Source organism: Xyrauchen texanus, chromosome 35 (assembly GCF_025860055.1).
Source record: "Xyrauchen texanus isolate HMW12.3.18 chromosome 35, RBS_HiC_50CHRs, whole genome shotgun sequence".
NCBI classification, from domain to species: Eukaryota; Metazoa; Chordata; class Actinopteri; order Cypriniformes; family Catostomidae; genus Xyrauchen; species Xyrauchen texanus.
This window is the reverse complement of record NC_068310.1, coordinates 35,001,927-35,016,893: the sequence shown is the minus strand read 5'-3', so window position 1 is coordinate 35,016,893 and position 14,967 is coordinate 35,001,927. Positions and strand designations below refer to the sequence as shown.

The 14,967-nt window shown below is 40.2% G+C and overlaps 1 protein-coding gene across 2 annotated transcripts in view; it reads left to right on the top strand.

The window, feature by feature from the left end:
- Window positions 1-14,359, top strand: part of LOC127629059 (noelin-like) — a 44,384-nt gene extending 30,025 nt beyond the window's left edge. For both annotated transcript variants that reach the window (XM_052106097.1, XM_052106096.1), the window contains exon 6: window positions 10,370-14,359. In XM_052106097.1, coding sequence (XP_051962057.1) covers window positions 10,370-11,044 — 675 coding nt within the window. In that variant the 3' untranslated portion in view covers window positions 11,045-14,359. The remainder of the gene's footprint in view (window positions 1-10,369) is intronic.
- The last annotated feature ends 608 nt before the right edge of the window (window positions 14,360-14,967 follow it).

The window sequence follows — 14,967 nt, the reverse complement described above, 5'->3', positions numbered from 1 at the left end:
CTGAGCCGTCATACACAAATGCAGAAATACACACACACTTGGGAACCATTCAACGTCATGTGCACAGGTTCCAAATTTTCATTGACATTGAATGTTTGCACGTCCTTCCGACACCTTTTGAGAAAATAAGGCATCTACGTAAAGATATAAAAATATGGCAAAAAATGATAGATGTTACATTTCAAGTGGGACAAGTACAAATATTTCAAGAGAGTATTACAAGACAAATTAAAGGAATATTCTGATTATTTTCATCTTTTACTCACCCTCATGTTGTTTCAAACACATCCCATGGCACACAAAAGGAGATTTAAGGCAGAATGTTTGTCTCGGTCACCTTTCACTTTTACTGTATTGATGTAAGCCTATCAAGCAAGCACAGCAAATAAACATTTTAAATATGCAAACTAGAAAAGACAGAAATAGCGGTTTTATCGATTAATCAGTGCCAATAAATGCTTTTTGGAACTCTCAGTAATTGGCAAAATTCTATGCCGGCAGTTGCAGATATTTTTTATTTAATTTAATTGTTCCTGTGTGGTTGGTGCTGGAGGATTCTTCGGTTAAAATGGCTTGGTTCTGGTGCGAAGCTACCATCTATGGGATTATGACTGAACACCTCTTAAGTCAGAATCCCCCCTAAACATAATGATACCGCAGCACCGCGGGACTCCGATTGGCCCGGGATAGTCGGCCCGCGAGGAGAGCCGTTCGAGATAATTGGATCAGGTTGTCTACGAGTCATTTAGCACCAAGTTCTCCACAAACTTGCAGTGCCTGATGGGTGAGGGGCGCGGCACTCATTCGACCACGCCCTAAGCCCGTCTGAAACAGCTCTCCTCGCCGGGCCCTCGCGGGCCGGCTATCCCGGGCCAATCGGAGTCCCGCGGTGCTGCAGTATCATTAAGTTTAGGGAGGATTCATCCTCAGGTCGTCTACGAGTCATTTAGCACCAGGTTCTCCACAAACTTGCAGTGCATGATGGGTGAGGGGCGCGGCACTCATTCGACCGCGCCCTAAGCCCATCTCAAACGGCTCTCCTCGCCGGGCCCTCGCGGGTCGGCTATCCTGGGCCAATTGGAGTCCCGCGGTGCTGCGGTATCATTACGTTTAGGGGGGATTCATCCTCAGGTCGTCTACGAGTCATTTAGCACCAGGTTCGCCACAAACTTGCAGTGCATGATGGGTGAGGGGCGCGGCACTCATTCGACCGCGCCCTAAGCCCATCTCAAACGGCTCTCCTCGCCGGGCCCTCGCGGGTCGGCTATCCTGGGCCAATTGGAGTCCCGCGGTGCTGCGGTATCATTACGTTTAGGGGTATTCATCCTCAGGTCCTCTACGAGTCATTTAGCACCAGGTTCTCAACAAACTTGCAGTGCATGATGGGTGAGGGGCGCGGCACTCATTCGAATGCGCCATAAGCCCGTCTCAAATGGCTCTCCTCGCCAGGCCCTCGCGGGCCGGCTATCCCGGGCCAATCGGAGTCCCGCGGCACTTCTGTATCATTACGTTTAGGGGGGATTCTGACTTGAGTGGCGTTCAGTCATAATCCCACAGATGGTAGCTTCGCACCAGTGGCTCCTCAGCCACCTATAAAAGTCAAATGCACTAAATCTTTTGATTTCTGATGAACTACATCTGGGATTTAATTCATTTTGGACATTTGTCTCATTCTGCACCCATCATAGTAAGAATTTTTTTTGAACATTCTATAAATAGATTTAAAAAACGATCTGTCCATTAATCGGTTATCTGCCGTTTCCACCAAATAGTTATAGGTATCTGAAAAATAGACTATAGGTTGACCTCTTATGCAAATATCACATTGTTTGAAAGGTATAACCATAACATTTACACAAAACAGGTGTGAATGCTTACTAACCATATCTGTGCAAAGTTATATCAAAGATGGAAGTCCAGCTCCTATCTGCTTGAAAAATGAAAGACCAGACTTAATCAAAACAAACATAATCTTTCAGGCTGGTCTAGATGCTCATTCAATGAGTAACCTGTCAAGCGAACTCTCCTATCAAAAAGATAACTGGCTCTTTTAACTGTAAGGCAGGTCTTCCATTCCTACAGCTGTCATATTCAGCTTTACAATTTTTCCCATTCATATGAATATCAGTGACCAGGGATGCCAAAACTGCACCCCCCCACCCCACCCCCCACTTTTAGCCTACACCTCAAGTGAACTTCGGCCAGCATAAAAATATGCACACTTCTGCCGCATGCATTAAAAGTAGTACAGCATGGGAATTGACTAAATAGAAGTGACTACTGGCTGCTTTGAGTCATTGCTATGATGTTCTTGATAGAATATAATGATCAAACTGATGTTTCTCTCAAGCAATTAACAGGTCCAAACAGGTTATGGGCACTTAGGAAACATGTCTTTATAAGAGTCATAGTGTTAATGAAGCATTTGTTTCAAACCAATGTTTTTAAGTATGCATCATACTGGAAAATCATGGGATTTCATCAATTGTCACCAGTAAATGCAGCTGCAAACCCCTCAAAAGCAGTGACTAAGTTTTTCATATCATTTGTTTCACTTGCTTCAAAGCCAACATTGTCTTAAACAGTATCACACTTAACTCAAAGGAACACTAATCTCACCCAGGGTACCTAAAAAATAAATCCACATCATAACATAAAACAACATAATTAACATTAAATGCATATTAAAACATAACAATAACCCCCAATAACTTTTAAATGTTAATTAATAACACCCCCAAACAGTCTGCAAAACCTGAACAGATGTACCTTATTAATTATGCAGTGAGAACAGCCAATAGCAAGTCCTCAAGCATAAACAACAACAGACTTTAAAGTATTTTTCCTGGTTAGGGCTATATTTCAATGTAGTTTTAGCATCTGATATTCATTTAAATAGGTAAACGTACCATTTTGCCCATTGCACCAAGAAAAGTGAAACAATGCAGACGTCTGATCAATCCAACTAACCACTGATCTACAAAAGCCCCGGAACCTGAATAAAAAAAGACAGAAATGAATGAAAGTGGATGAGGGCGCGCTGGCTAGCTGTCACTATGTTGTTTGTAGATGCGTGTAGAACCATAAGGGGATGTTCCGTTATACACAAGTCCAGATGTTTATGTAAGTAGTTATAACTGGCATTATATGACTTATATGATAGTCGTAGAATGGTCATATACTGTTTGCTCAATGCTATCAAGCTTCTCAAGTAAAATAACTGTGTTTTAAAACCTATGTGGGTTTGTGTTATTCTTTTATCAAGAGGGAAATTTGACAATTCACAGTAAGACAAGATTGATATTGAAGATCAGTCATAAAGTCAGCAGCATTAGACAAAGTAGGATATTGAACAAATATTGCTTTGTATCCTGTTATTGGGGATGAGGAAATCTCTTACCTCTAAAAGTCACACAATGTTGAATGCAATATGCTGCTTTAAAAAAACACAGGGCATATTGTGCTCGTGTAACATTGTTGAATGCAGACACAAACAATAAAAGACTATCAAACTATTTCATATATACATAAGATAAGAGGGACCCATACACAAGAACATGCAGTTGAACCTCTAGAAGTATCCAAAATTGAAGCCAGCTCCCTCATTAAAAGGTATGGGTGAACTGTGAATGTAATGACAAATGTACAGCCAGTCTCTCTCTCTCTCTATTTTTTTGTATTTGTTATTTTATAAAGAGGCGTAGTACCACTTCAAAAGGCTGTGAAAACCTGCACTAGGGAGAAATAAGCAAGTCCAAATAATTTTCCACTCTTCCAGACATGAAGTGCTCCAGTGGGGCTCATAATGGAGGGTGGGAGGTTGGAATTGCAGATTGATAACTGATAAACGGTTGTAGGTTAAGATGCAGATGGCAGTGGATAAACGGGAGAGTTGGTAATGAGAGCGGTTCCTTGGAATGTTAGCTTGAGGGTAAAGCAGTTTCTTATTAGGGATGCGTCGATCCGATACCTGGATCGGTATCGGCTCCGATTCTGAAGCTTTAGACGGATCAGGTATCGGTCCGATGAGACCGAATCAAATCCGATACTGTGTGTTAGTCATGTTCGTTATGGTCAAGCTCCAAAAATGACATAAAAGAACCATAAAAACACCATTAAAGCAGTTCATATGACTCGTGCATTTTATTCAAAGCCACTTGAAGACGTGCGATAGCTCTGTGAATCACATAAGGCTGTGTTTAATAAGCAAATATATAGTGTTAGTGAACGGTACTGCTCTGTTGACACAAACTCACGCACAGACTGGTGATGCACTTGCGTCTGTTACTGTTGTAACCTCCGTTCCCTGATGGAGGGAACGAGACGTTGTGGCCCCCCTGCCACGATGCTGTACCGAGCCACTGTAACGGCTGAACCTTTTTCTCGGATCCTTAGTGCAAAACCTGAATGGACAAATGCACGATTCCCTCTTTTTATACCCGTAATGTCTGGGGGAGGGACATGCAAATTCTGTCTGCCAATTTCTCATTGGTCTTTTCTCAAGTTCAGAGGTAACCAAGGCCTTCAAGAAAGACCCCTAGTGTCGCTTCATACGAGCGACAGACGGGAAACTCTGGTTTCGTTTCTACTGAAGACTTGAAGACTGGAATTGCTGTTAATTTTGCTGCTACATTTTCCAGTATACTAGTTAATAATAAAGTGTTTCTTAATAAGCTATACATTCATATTAAAATAATGTGTAGTTAGATGTTTGTGTTTATTTACATATAAAGAGTACTTGCAATTAGTTCCACACAATAATGGAGTGGTGGTGGCGTAGTGGACTAAAGCACATAACTGGTAATCAGAAGGTCGCTGGTTCGATCCCCACAGCCACCACCATTGTGTCCTTGAGCAAGACACTTAATCCAGGTTGCTCCGGGGGGATTGTCCCTGTAATAAGTGCACTGTAAGTCGCTTTGGATAAAAGCGTCCGCCAAATGCATAAATGTAAATGTAAATGTAAATAATGTAAAGATATTCTAAACTGATTATGCAAAAAAAAACAACACTGGTATCGGCTTGGGATCGGCCGATACTGAGATTTCCGATCTTGGAATCGGATCGGAAGAGAAAAAGTGGTATCAGTGCATCCCTATTTCTTAGTCATGTCATTGATATAACTTTTCAGTACCATTAAGTAGACATTAAGCAGACATTTGTGCGAGTGTGAAGTGACTGAATGTTGGTTGTAGGGTCTTTGATGATGTTACAGTATGTGGTCACCTGCAAACAGATTAACGTAAGATACCCTAGAGGATTGTGCCTATTGACCTTAATATAGTTTTATGTGGTGGTGTTAAAGTCCTAGGCTGTTAATCAAAAGGTGGTATGTTCAAACCCCACAGGGATTAATTCATGAACTTTGATTCATCACCATTGCACCCTTAAGCATAGCACTTAACGCCAGGTTGCTCTAATAAATGGACTGCAAGTGTTTTTGCATGAAAGTGTCTACTAAATGACAAATTAGTAATTAAAAGTTGGCATCCTAGCATCCTTGGTAGTGCTGCAAGAATTTCCTTAGTTGGAATAGAGTTGTTTTGATGGGTTGTTTGTCAAAGTCCCTTCTGGACACAGGTGGCCATATTGACAATGTCCAGGAGAGCTATTTCCAGTCATGCTAATACATCTATCTACATGAATGTGGAAAGACCACATAGCAATACCACCGGACAAATACTCCAATACAACTGCAAACACACTCATAAATTCAAACCCTTCTCAAGCAAACTAGAAGATATTAAAACCTACTACAAACGCTCAGTCAAAACACAAAGAAACCATAAAAATGATACAGCAATTATAAATCTAGCTAGTGAATACATAACTCTTCCTTAACACTCACAGGCCCTGGGTTTCCCCCGCCGAGTTCCCCTCCCTCTCGATGTGTCTTTCTCACACTTTGGGTTGGAGGCACTTATCTAAAAGATTGATGAGAACGTAGGCTGTATGTGCGAGACAGACACAGCGTGGAAATAGAGAATGTGTGTGGCGTGCATGTATGTGTAGGAGAGAACAATGAAAAATATCTCACAGTGGTGTTTGGCTCAGAAAGATATCCAGCTTTGGCAGAGATATCGAGCAGAGATACATCAACTTATTCTAGAACTGCATGTGTTAAGTTGAAGCCCTATCTTGGCCAAATCAGTGTTGATCAGTCAAATTTGAAAGTTGAAGTGTGTAATTTCTACGCCACTAGCTTCACCAAACGGAATTGCAAAATCGAGCCAAAGCAGGCATTGTGTAGTCAAGCTGCAGTCTTGTATACATGGCTCAACACGTAATAGAGTTTTTAAAGGAAGGTCATCAAATATGCTGGGATAAATACACGTTGCACATCACTTCTGTCTTTTGGAGCAAGAGGAGGTCGAGATCAACTGTGGTCTGATTTACTTTTATACTATAAATGCTGGACAAAGTCAAGCTACAATTTCATTGTCTAAGATAGTTCGACAGACAGAATTGTTTACATAACACTTTAAATTGACAAATTATTGTTTAAGTCTGACTCATGGCTGGACTGGGAAGAGAAATTGGATTTTACATGGCAACTGGCTCAAAACTTGTTCGGCGGGGGGGGCTGGGTTGGGGGGTTTCGCTGTCCATTTCTTCATGTCACGATGCCGCTTTGTGGTCCGTTCATAACGCAGCGGCTCATTTTTGCTTATCGCAGCCCATTCGGCACGTTTCACGATGGCCAGTCCGCCCCTGGTCGGCCACAATGTGCTGTGTTTGTCTGGACAGGTCGTGTAAACACAATAATGTTTAGCATCACAGTGTTACACTATTAACTGAAACTAACCTACAAATGGTTTCATTAGTTGACTCTGCATATTGAACTGGGATTAAATACAGGGGCGGCTGCGGCTCAGATGGTAGAGCAGGTGTCGGCTACCAATCGCAGGGTTGGTTCGAATCCCGGCCCACATGGCTCCACATGCCGAAGTGTCCTTGGGCAAGACACTGAACCCCAAGTTGCTCCCAATGGCAGGCTAGCACCTTACATAGCAGCTCTGCTGCCATTGGTGTGTGAATGTGAGTGTGGATGGTTGATTGGGACACAGTGTAAAGCACTTTGGTAACCTCTAAGGTTAATAAGAATGCGCTATATAAGTCCAGACCATTTACCATTTAAATAAAAACATTTAAAAACTAAATTTTACCATAGAAAAACTTGTAAATAGTATCTGCCACACAGTGCAGCTAATTGCACCCCAATAGTCTGGTGGAACCACAGAAATATAAGACAAACTAACCAGTAGATGTTGCTGCAGTGGTGTGGGGTGTAAAGACCGTGTGTGAGTGTGTACTGTTATCCTAGCGACTGCGGTTCGAATCCGTCTTTTGTCCCACTCTTTTTCCCATTCGATTTCCTGTTTCCACACTTAATATTTAATTTAATACTACTTAAAATAATAGATAATGTTTGGTCACTGTGAATTTCGGGGAGTACAGAGAAGGGTTTGATCTGGAGGCAGGGTCTGTCGATCACACTCATTCCCGCTTGAAACCATGGTTACTGTAGTAAAACCTAGGCTATTTTTTCTAAGGTATAGTTAAGGTTAGGTTTAGGGGTAGAGGTTAATGTAGTGTGGCTGTGGGACTCTAAATAATGACACTGCAGTGATACACATAATTATTTAAATATGGGTGCAAATAGTATCTGAAACTATTTGCACCAGGGGGGCAATTAGTATCTACCATTATTTGCACCAGGGTTGGGGTGCAATTAATATCTGCCACAATTTGCACTAGGGTGTAAATAGTTTGCCAAACTTTAATCGCACACCTGAACCCAACGTAAACCAGAAGTTATACACTACATGAAAAACTGACCAGAACCTGGGGCCGTATTCACACATTTCTTCTTAAGGAAAAGTTAAGGATAAATAAAAAGAAGTTTGTAAGAAGTAGGTGAGACTTATCTATTAACGTTGATGGTTTAAGAAAAAAAGATACGAATATAGTTAACCTAATATTCCGGGTTCAGTGCAAATCTGGGTCACAGTGAGGCACTTACAATGGAAGTGAATGAGCACATTTTTGGGGGGTTTGAAGGCAGAAATGTGAAACTAAACAGAAATTACAACTTGAACGAGACGAGAACTTCACAGCTATTCCTCAGTGTGTCTGTCTGATATCAACATGTAGGGTGACAAGATGATAAGCACACACCTCTGACGCTAACACAGGTGCTCCACTAAAACAATGGATCATTTTTCTTGAGATGTTTTGTTTGTGTTTTGATTCAATTCCAACAGCATCTGGGAGAAACAGCGTGTCAGTTTTGTTCGCATTTTCTTTGCCTATATGAATTTTTTGCAGTTTATTGCCGTTCAGTAACACAATGACATAGTGATTAATGGATGCCATCATGAAATCAGACACCCTCTCCTCAAAATACCAACACCGCAACAGAAGAATGAATGGACATACCCTGCAGCAACAACTGTGCTTACTTGATAATGGAAGTAACGCACACATTTTGCGCTAAGCATCATGGGACGTAGGGAAAATGTTATTCTTAATAATGTTTTGTGAGTAGCAGACCTCTTTGTTCAGAGACAGAGCTGGCAAAAGACCTTAAAGCTTGCCCTGGACATACCTGATTTAAAAATCTCACTTTATGGTGTTATTTTGCCATTTAGTTAGAGTTGACCAGAGGACAATGGATTTCCCCAGTTGGGTATTGGATACTACCTTGTACTCTTACCATCTCAAGGCCATTTTCTTTGCCACTGAGTGTGGTAACTTGCACACCAAATCACACCAATTTCTCTGCTTTTGACATCAAAATATAAAAACATATGCAAACAGCACACTTGATAATCAGTAAAAGGTGTAAACATGCAACGCAAAAACGGGATAACAGGCAAAAATCTACATGTGCAGATCTTTTTTGTTTAAACCGTTAATGACCTTAAGTAATGACCTAAGATAAAGGAAATAAAGGCATTTACGTGACCTTATACATTGTCAGGTTATTAAGCATGTATTCTGTATAGCTATTGTTAAAAACGAAATACAAAATGTTTTTCTTAAATTTCATTTTATTGCTCTAGTTGTACTGTGAACAACTGTAGACTTTAAAGAAAATAGTTAAATCGTGTTCTACATGTTTAAAATTTCAGAAGGAGGTAGAATTTTGTACATGTGTGTACATGTACAGTAGATATTGTTTACTGCTGTTACTCCCTTACTGGGAGACAGAAGCCCCAGCCATGCTGGGAATTCACCACAGAGAGTCGGCTTTTATCCGGAATGATCTGGAATTATCCCCACAGGGTTCATAATGCCTGGCACAAGGCAATGTCCCGGCAGTCAATTTTCACAGACTGCGTTCTGCCACTGTCAGGGCAGGATGGACATCTCCAGAGTCTAATTTAATTAAGCCTTCAGTGATGCCGGGCTGTAGTTTACCAAACATATCCTGCTGTGCTGGCAAACTCATGCCAAAAGACAACATTTCAGATGCAAGCATGGTGAAAATAAAGAGCAACTTGACCTACTTTGATTGAACATTCCAAGTTTGGGAAGTTTGGTAGTTACAGTACATGATAACTCTGTTTTCCAATAGGTATATTTAATGTAAAATCAACCAAATTTCAGAAACTTCCCCAGCCCCAATTATTTATTTTTTTGGACTTTTTGTAATGAAAAATAAACAAATGATGAGGAAAGCCAAAATATGAAATGCTATGAAACAAAATTTACTAAATAATCCATTATTTTGTAAAAGGTAGTCAAAATGGCAAATGTTGCCTATGATTTCACTTATGATGCAAAACTTGAGGTCAAAAATTACTTTAGAAAGACTGCAGTGTTGTTATTGTATTTTTACACAGAGGTCTATTACTAAAATCCATTAACTTCAGCACCCTTTTTTCATTACATCAATGGTGCGAGTACAAAAACGTTGTTTTTCCAAAGTTGAAATGCCTATAACTCCAGAAGTGTTAAATTTATCTTAATATCCTTCTAGAATATGGTTTACAAGCTTTACTTTTTGTATCTTTATCTTTACATTATATGGTTAAATCTTAGAGATATGGGCTCTCAGCACGGCTACATATGTAAATTGTTACATTTGACCAATTTCCAATGGTCGTTGAATTCAGGCAGGCACAATTTGGCTAATTCAATTCGAATAATTATTATTGTACACAAACATCTTGTAATCATCTTAAAAACTTCAGATTAACGTATAATACATTCAAAATCGTAAATGTCTCGAAATCATCTGCTAAATGTCGTAGTAAAATCTGACAGACCAAACACTCATCAGGTGCTATCAGGAATGTTTCTCAGTTTATTTTCCAGTCATGTATATACAGTAAATTAATTGCTTACTCTCTCTTTTATTCAGGTGTGGTACATGGACGGCTACCATAACAACCGCTTTGTGCGGGAGTACAAGTCCATGGCCGACTTCATGATATCTGAAAATTTCACCTCTCATCGGCTGCCACACCCCTGGTCTGGAACCGGTCAGGTGGTCTACAACGGCTCCATCTATTTCAACAAATTCCAGAGTAACATGATCATAAAATTTGACTTCAAGACGTCAATCATCAGTAAGTCCCAGCGTCTGGACAACGCCGGCTACAGCAACACCTACCACTATGCCTGGGGTGGACACTCTGACATCGACCTCATGGTGGACGAGGGCGGGCTCTGGGCTGTGTACGCCACCAATCAGAACGCAGGCAACATTGTCATCAGCAAGCTCCACCCGATAACCCTACAAGTCATCCAGACCTGGACGACCAATCACCCGAGGCGCAGCGCGGGGGAGTCGTTTATGATTTGCGGGACATTGTACGTGACCAACGGCTACTCGGGAGGGACAAAAGTCTACTACGCCTACCACACCAACTCCTCGACGTACGAGTACATTGATATTGTTCTGCAAAACAAATACTCGCATATCTCGATGCTGGACTATAATCCAAGAGATCGCGCACTATATGCCTGGAACAATGGACACCAGGTGCTCTACAACGTCACTCTTTTCCATGTCATCCGCTCCGAGCAGCTGTAACCATGGAGAGCTGATGGTAGTAATGGGAAATGTCTAAGAACTAACATTGACGGACAGATTGGGAATTAGTTTGGAGAATCTCAAAGAGGAATGAAAAACTGAACCCAAAAACAATCTTTGGGAATTTTCTTCAACAGATTGTTTAAAAAAAGTTATGCTGAATGGAAAAAGTACTTTTATGGAACTATAGACATAAGAATGAAAGATAAAATATCCAAACAATGAACGGAATGCCAAAAACAACAACAGATAAATGAAGCCACGCCTTTCTTTTATACATAAAAATCCTTTGTAGATGATTGTCCAATCTGATGCTTTCCAGTAGCACTTAAAAGACATTTATCTATGCTTTCTGTGCATTGAAGTGGGGGGATGGGAAATGAGTTACGGACTAGGAGCCAACATGGAATACTCAGCCCATTCCTCATTAATCGAGCGTGTGCAGGAAAATCGTTGGTGCTTTACTCTGCAAATTCACACGGACAGCTACTGCAGTCTGTGCTATATGACGAGCCCAACTTATGTGTGCTTTGCAGAGCTAATTTCTTTCGATAAGGAAAATCTCATTTAAAAAACTTGATTGGCTGAAGGCGCTGACTGTTGATAGCTCTGTTGTTGTTCAAAGAACTCTTGTGAGATTTTACTTGAACTTCTCTGCGATTAACTTCTCTAGACATGGTCACACCATATCATGATATTAATAATGAATAATGTAGCACCTGAGATCAAACCAAAGCATGCTATTAAGAGATAGTCCACCCAAAAAATGTTATGTCATCATTTACTTACCATCATGTTGTTCTGTATGACATTTGTTCTTAAGTGAAACACAAAAGGAGATGTTAGGTAGCATGTTAGGAATATTCAGGGTTCAATACAAGTTAAGCTCAATCGACAGCCAGCATATGTGACAATATTGATCAGACAGACAATGTTGTGTTACGACTCATCCCTCCTTTTCTTGAAAAAAACTAAATGCAAAAATCGAGGTTACAGTGAGGCACTTACAATGAAACTGTGAGTATTTTAATGTTCGAAAATGTACTTGTATTGTAAGTGCCTCACTGTAACCGAGAAAGAGGGGCAAGTCAAAATTAATTTTTGTGGTGACCAATATTATGCCACAAATGCTGTCAATTGAGATTGGCTTATGTTGAACTTTCCATGTGGAGGGTTAGGGTTCAGTGGAACCATACATTTTGCCTACAATCTCCTTTAGTGTTTCATGGAAGAAAGTATAATGGCAACATGAGGATAAGAACATTTTCTTTTTGGGTAAACTATCCCTTTAGGGGAAAATCCCAACCTGAACTCATGACTAATTTAAATAATAGTGCGAGTTGGCAAAATCGTAAGAAATCATAAGAGTTGGCTCGTGCAAACACTAAGACTTTTACTAGAATAGAGAAAAACATACTAAACAATGAACAATGTTATTAGGATTTTTCCTAATTTAACTTCTAACCCAAACCTAACCATAAAGTATAAACCCCTTTACTCAAAACCATGATTTTAATAGGAAAATTACTTTTGCGTTCCATGGATAGATAGAAAACATAGTGGTTTTAACCGAGACGAGGGACAGGTTATTAAAATACATCAAGTATTTGTATTGCATAAATAAATAAGGAATGAGTAACCAAATTTGCTCACTTTCTATCAGGAAGACTCGCAGACTTGAGTGAAATTTAAGATGACATTTATTTGATGAATGTAAAACAGAAATTTAATGTCTCTCTTTGGCGTCTGGCGGTATGACAAAGTTGTACTCGGAACTGTCATATCCTGCCGGAGATAGGAGGCGGGGCGAGGAGCCTACCCCCATGCAGGACGGGACTCAACTGGTGGTGGTGGGGTGGTGAAGGTTGCCGTGTTAGGACACTGAAACAGCAATGTGATAGATTGTGAGCAGACTTAATAAGCAATGGCTTACATGTGATTGGCTGGGATTTACCCAGCTAATGGTGCGATGATGTACAGTTGCTAGTCTTCCCGCTAGAACTATGCTGCACTTACAATTCTTATATAAAGTATAAGTTATAAAACATAGTGCTGATTAGGAGGCTAGCTAAAATGTGATGCCTGTATCGTTTCGATTGGAAATACTATTAGCTGATTTGTTAGTCTCTATGGGAATAAAAGTGGGATCTTTTTCTTCAATCCAAGTCATACGACATCTCACGATTTCACCATTTTGCACGAAATATTTTTGAGTTGTCATGAGACTGTGTTGGAGAGTCCACACTGCCCTAAAAAACACCAACTTCCAATGATTGTTGGGTTTTGTTTGATCAGTATGTCAATTAAGTTGCCGTTTGTTGGGGCAGTCTAAATGAGCCTTTAAAGTCAACATGGAATCAATATTGCCTCCTTTCTGGAATTTAATGGACATTTTTACAATCAAGTCAATTCGCGATAGATAAAATCAAGTCCCGCCCTATATTTTTCTCATTAATTATCCTTTTTCACTCTGAAAAATGTCACGATACAGAAGGAAAATGGTGCGAACACTGATTAATGTTGACTTTAAACATTCTCTGGTGAGAATATCACCCGTCAAGCTAACAATACACACTTGTTGTGTTTGTAAATAGACATACATCGGCATCATAGTTTCTACGATACACGTCTGTAACAAATGTGCGAGGTGTTAATAACAGATGGTTCAGGTCGAATCATATGCTGATTTGTGTCTTCTAGTGATTTCTTGTGAAATAATTTTTTTCTTATTGCATGAAGAGTTTCTATCTGTGCAGGAGTGCTCAAAGGAATGTTTACCTGTATGATGCTGTACATCTGACTTATATGGGATCAGGGCTGGGGGGAGGAGTTTGTATAAGGGCACATATCATGGGAAGGAGTTTACATGTTTGGAGGGTAAACATGGGAATTTAAAAAAAATATGCTTGTTTATATAATTTGTTTTGAGTGGCTTGTTTCTTAACTCCCATTCTTGGTTTTGTAGCTGTATAGATAGTTTTTTTTTTTTTGTAATATAGTACTGTCTGCTTGAGTGATGCTTCAGTGTCCTTTTTTTAGTTTGATGGCATTAGGAAGCCACATTTTTCTCACAAAGTAAAAAAAAAAAGTCCATTACAATTTCAGAATGTAAAATGTCTCTTAAGACAATATAGCGGATGTCTAAAATATGAATATTAAACTATAGAAAAATCATTGAGCAGTATGTATTGTCAACATTATAACAATTATACTGTCTTATAAAGCTAATATCAGCTCTCATTCTTTATGCGCTTAGCTGGACATATGTTGTATTTGCAATACATTGATTCTTACCAATAAACTGGGGTTCTATAACCTGATGTCATCACTTGGGGTTGATCTTTGAGTGTATGTTCTGCCTAAAAGTTTGCAAAAATCTTCCCTGCTGTAAAACAGACATAAACATCTTGAACCAGCCTAAGATAGTTTGCTGGTTCCAACTGGTCACCCAGCCTGGCCAAGCTGGTCTTGTGCTGTTTTAGCTGGTCAACATGCTGGAAACCCCCTCTAAACCCCTACAAAAAACAGCAGACTAGACCATCTTGACCAGGCTGAGAGACAAGTTAAGACCAGAAACCAGCTTAGGCTAGTATAAGCTGTTTTTTCCCCCAGCAATTTTCGACACTGGTCTCCAGTATGGGTTGCTGGTCTAAGATAGTTTAAACTGCTACAACTGGTGTCTCAGCATGGCCAAGCTGGTCTTCAACATGCTGGAAACCCCTCTAAACCCCTAAAACACCTCTAAAACCAACAAACCAGACCTGCCTGACCAGGCTGGGAGATAAACTAGTTAAGGCTGGTTTAAGCAGGGTTTTTTTTCTCCATAGGGTTGGGCATTGGTTTCCAGTATGGGTTGCTAGTCTTAGATGGTTTAAGCTGGTTCAGTTGGTCTCCCAGCCTGGCCAAGCTTGTCTTCAACAAGC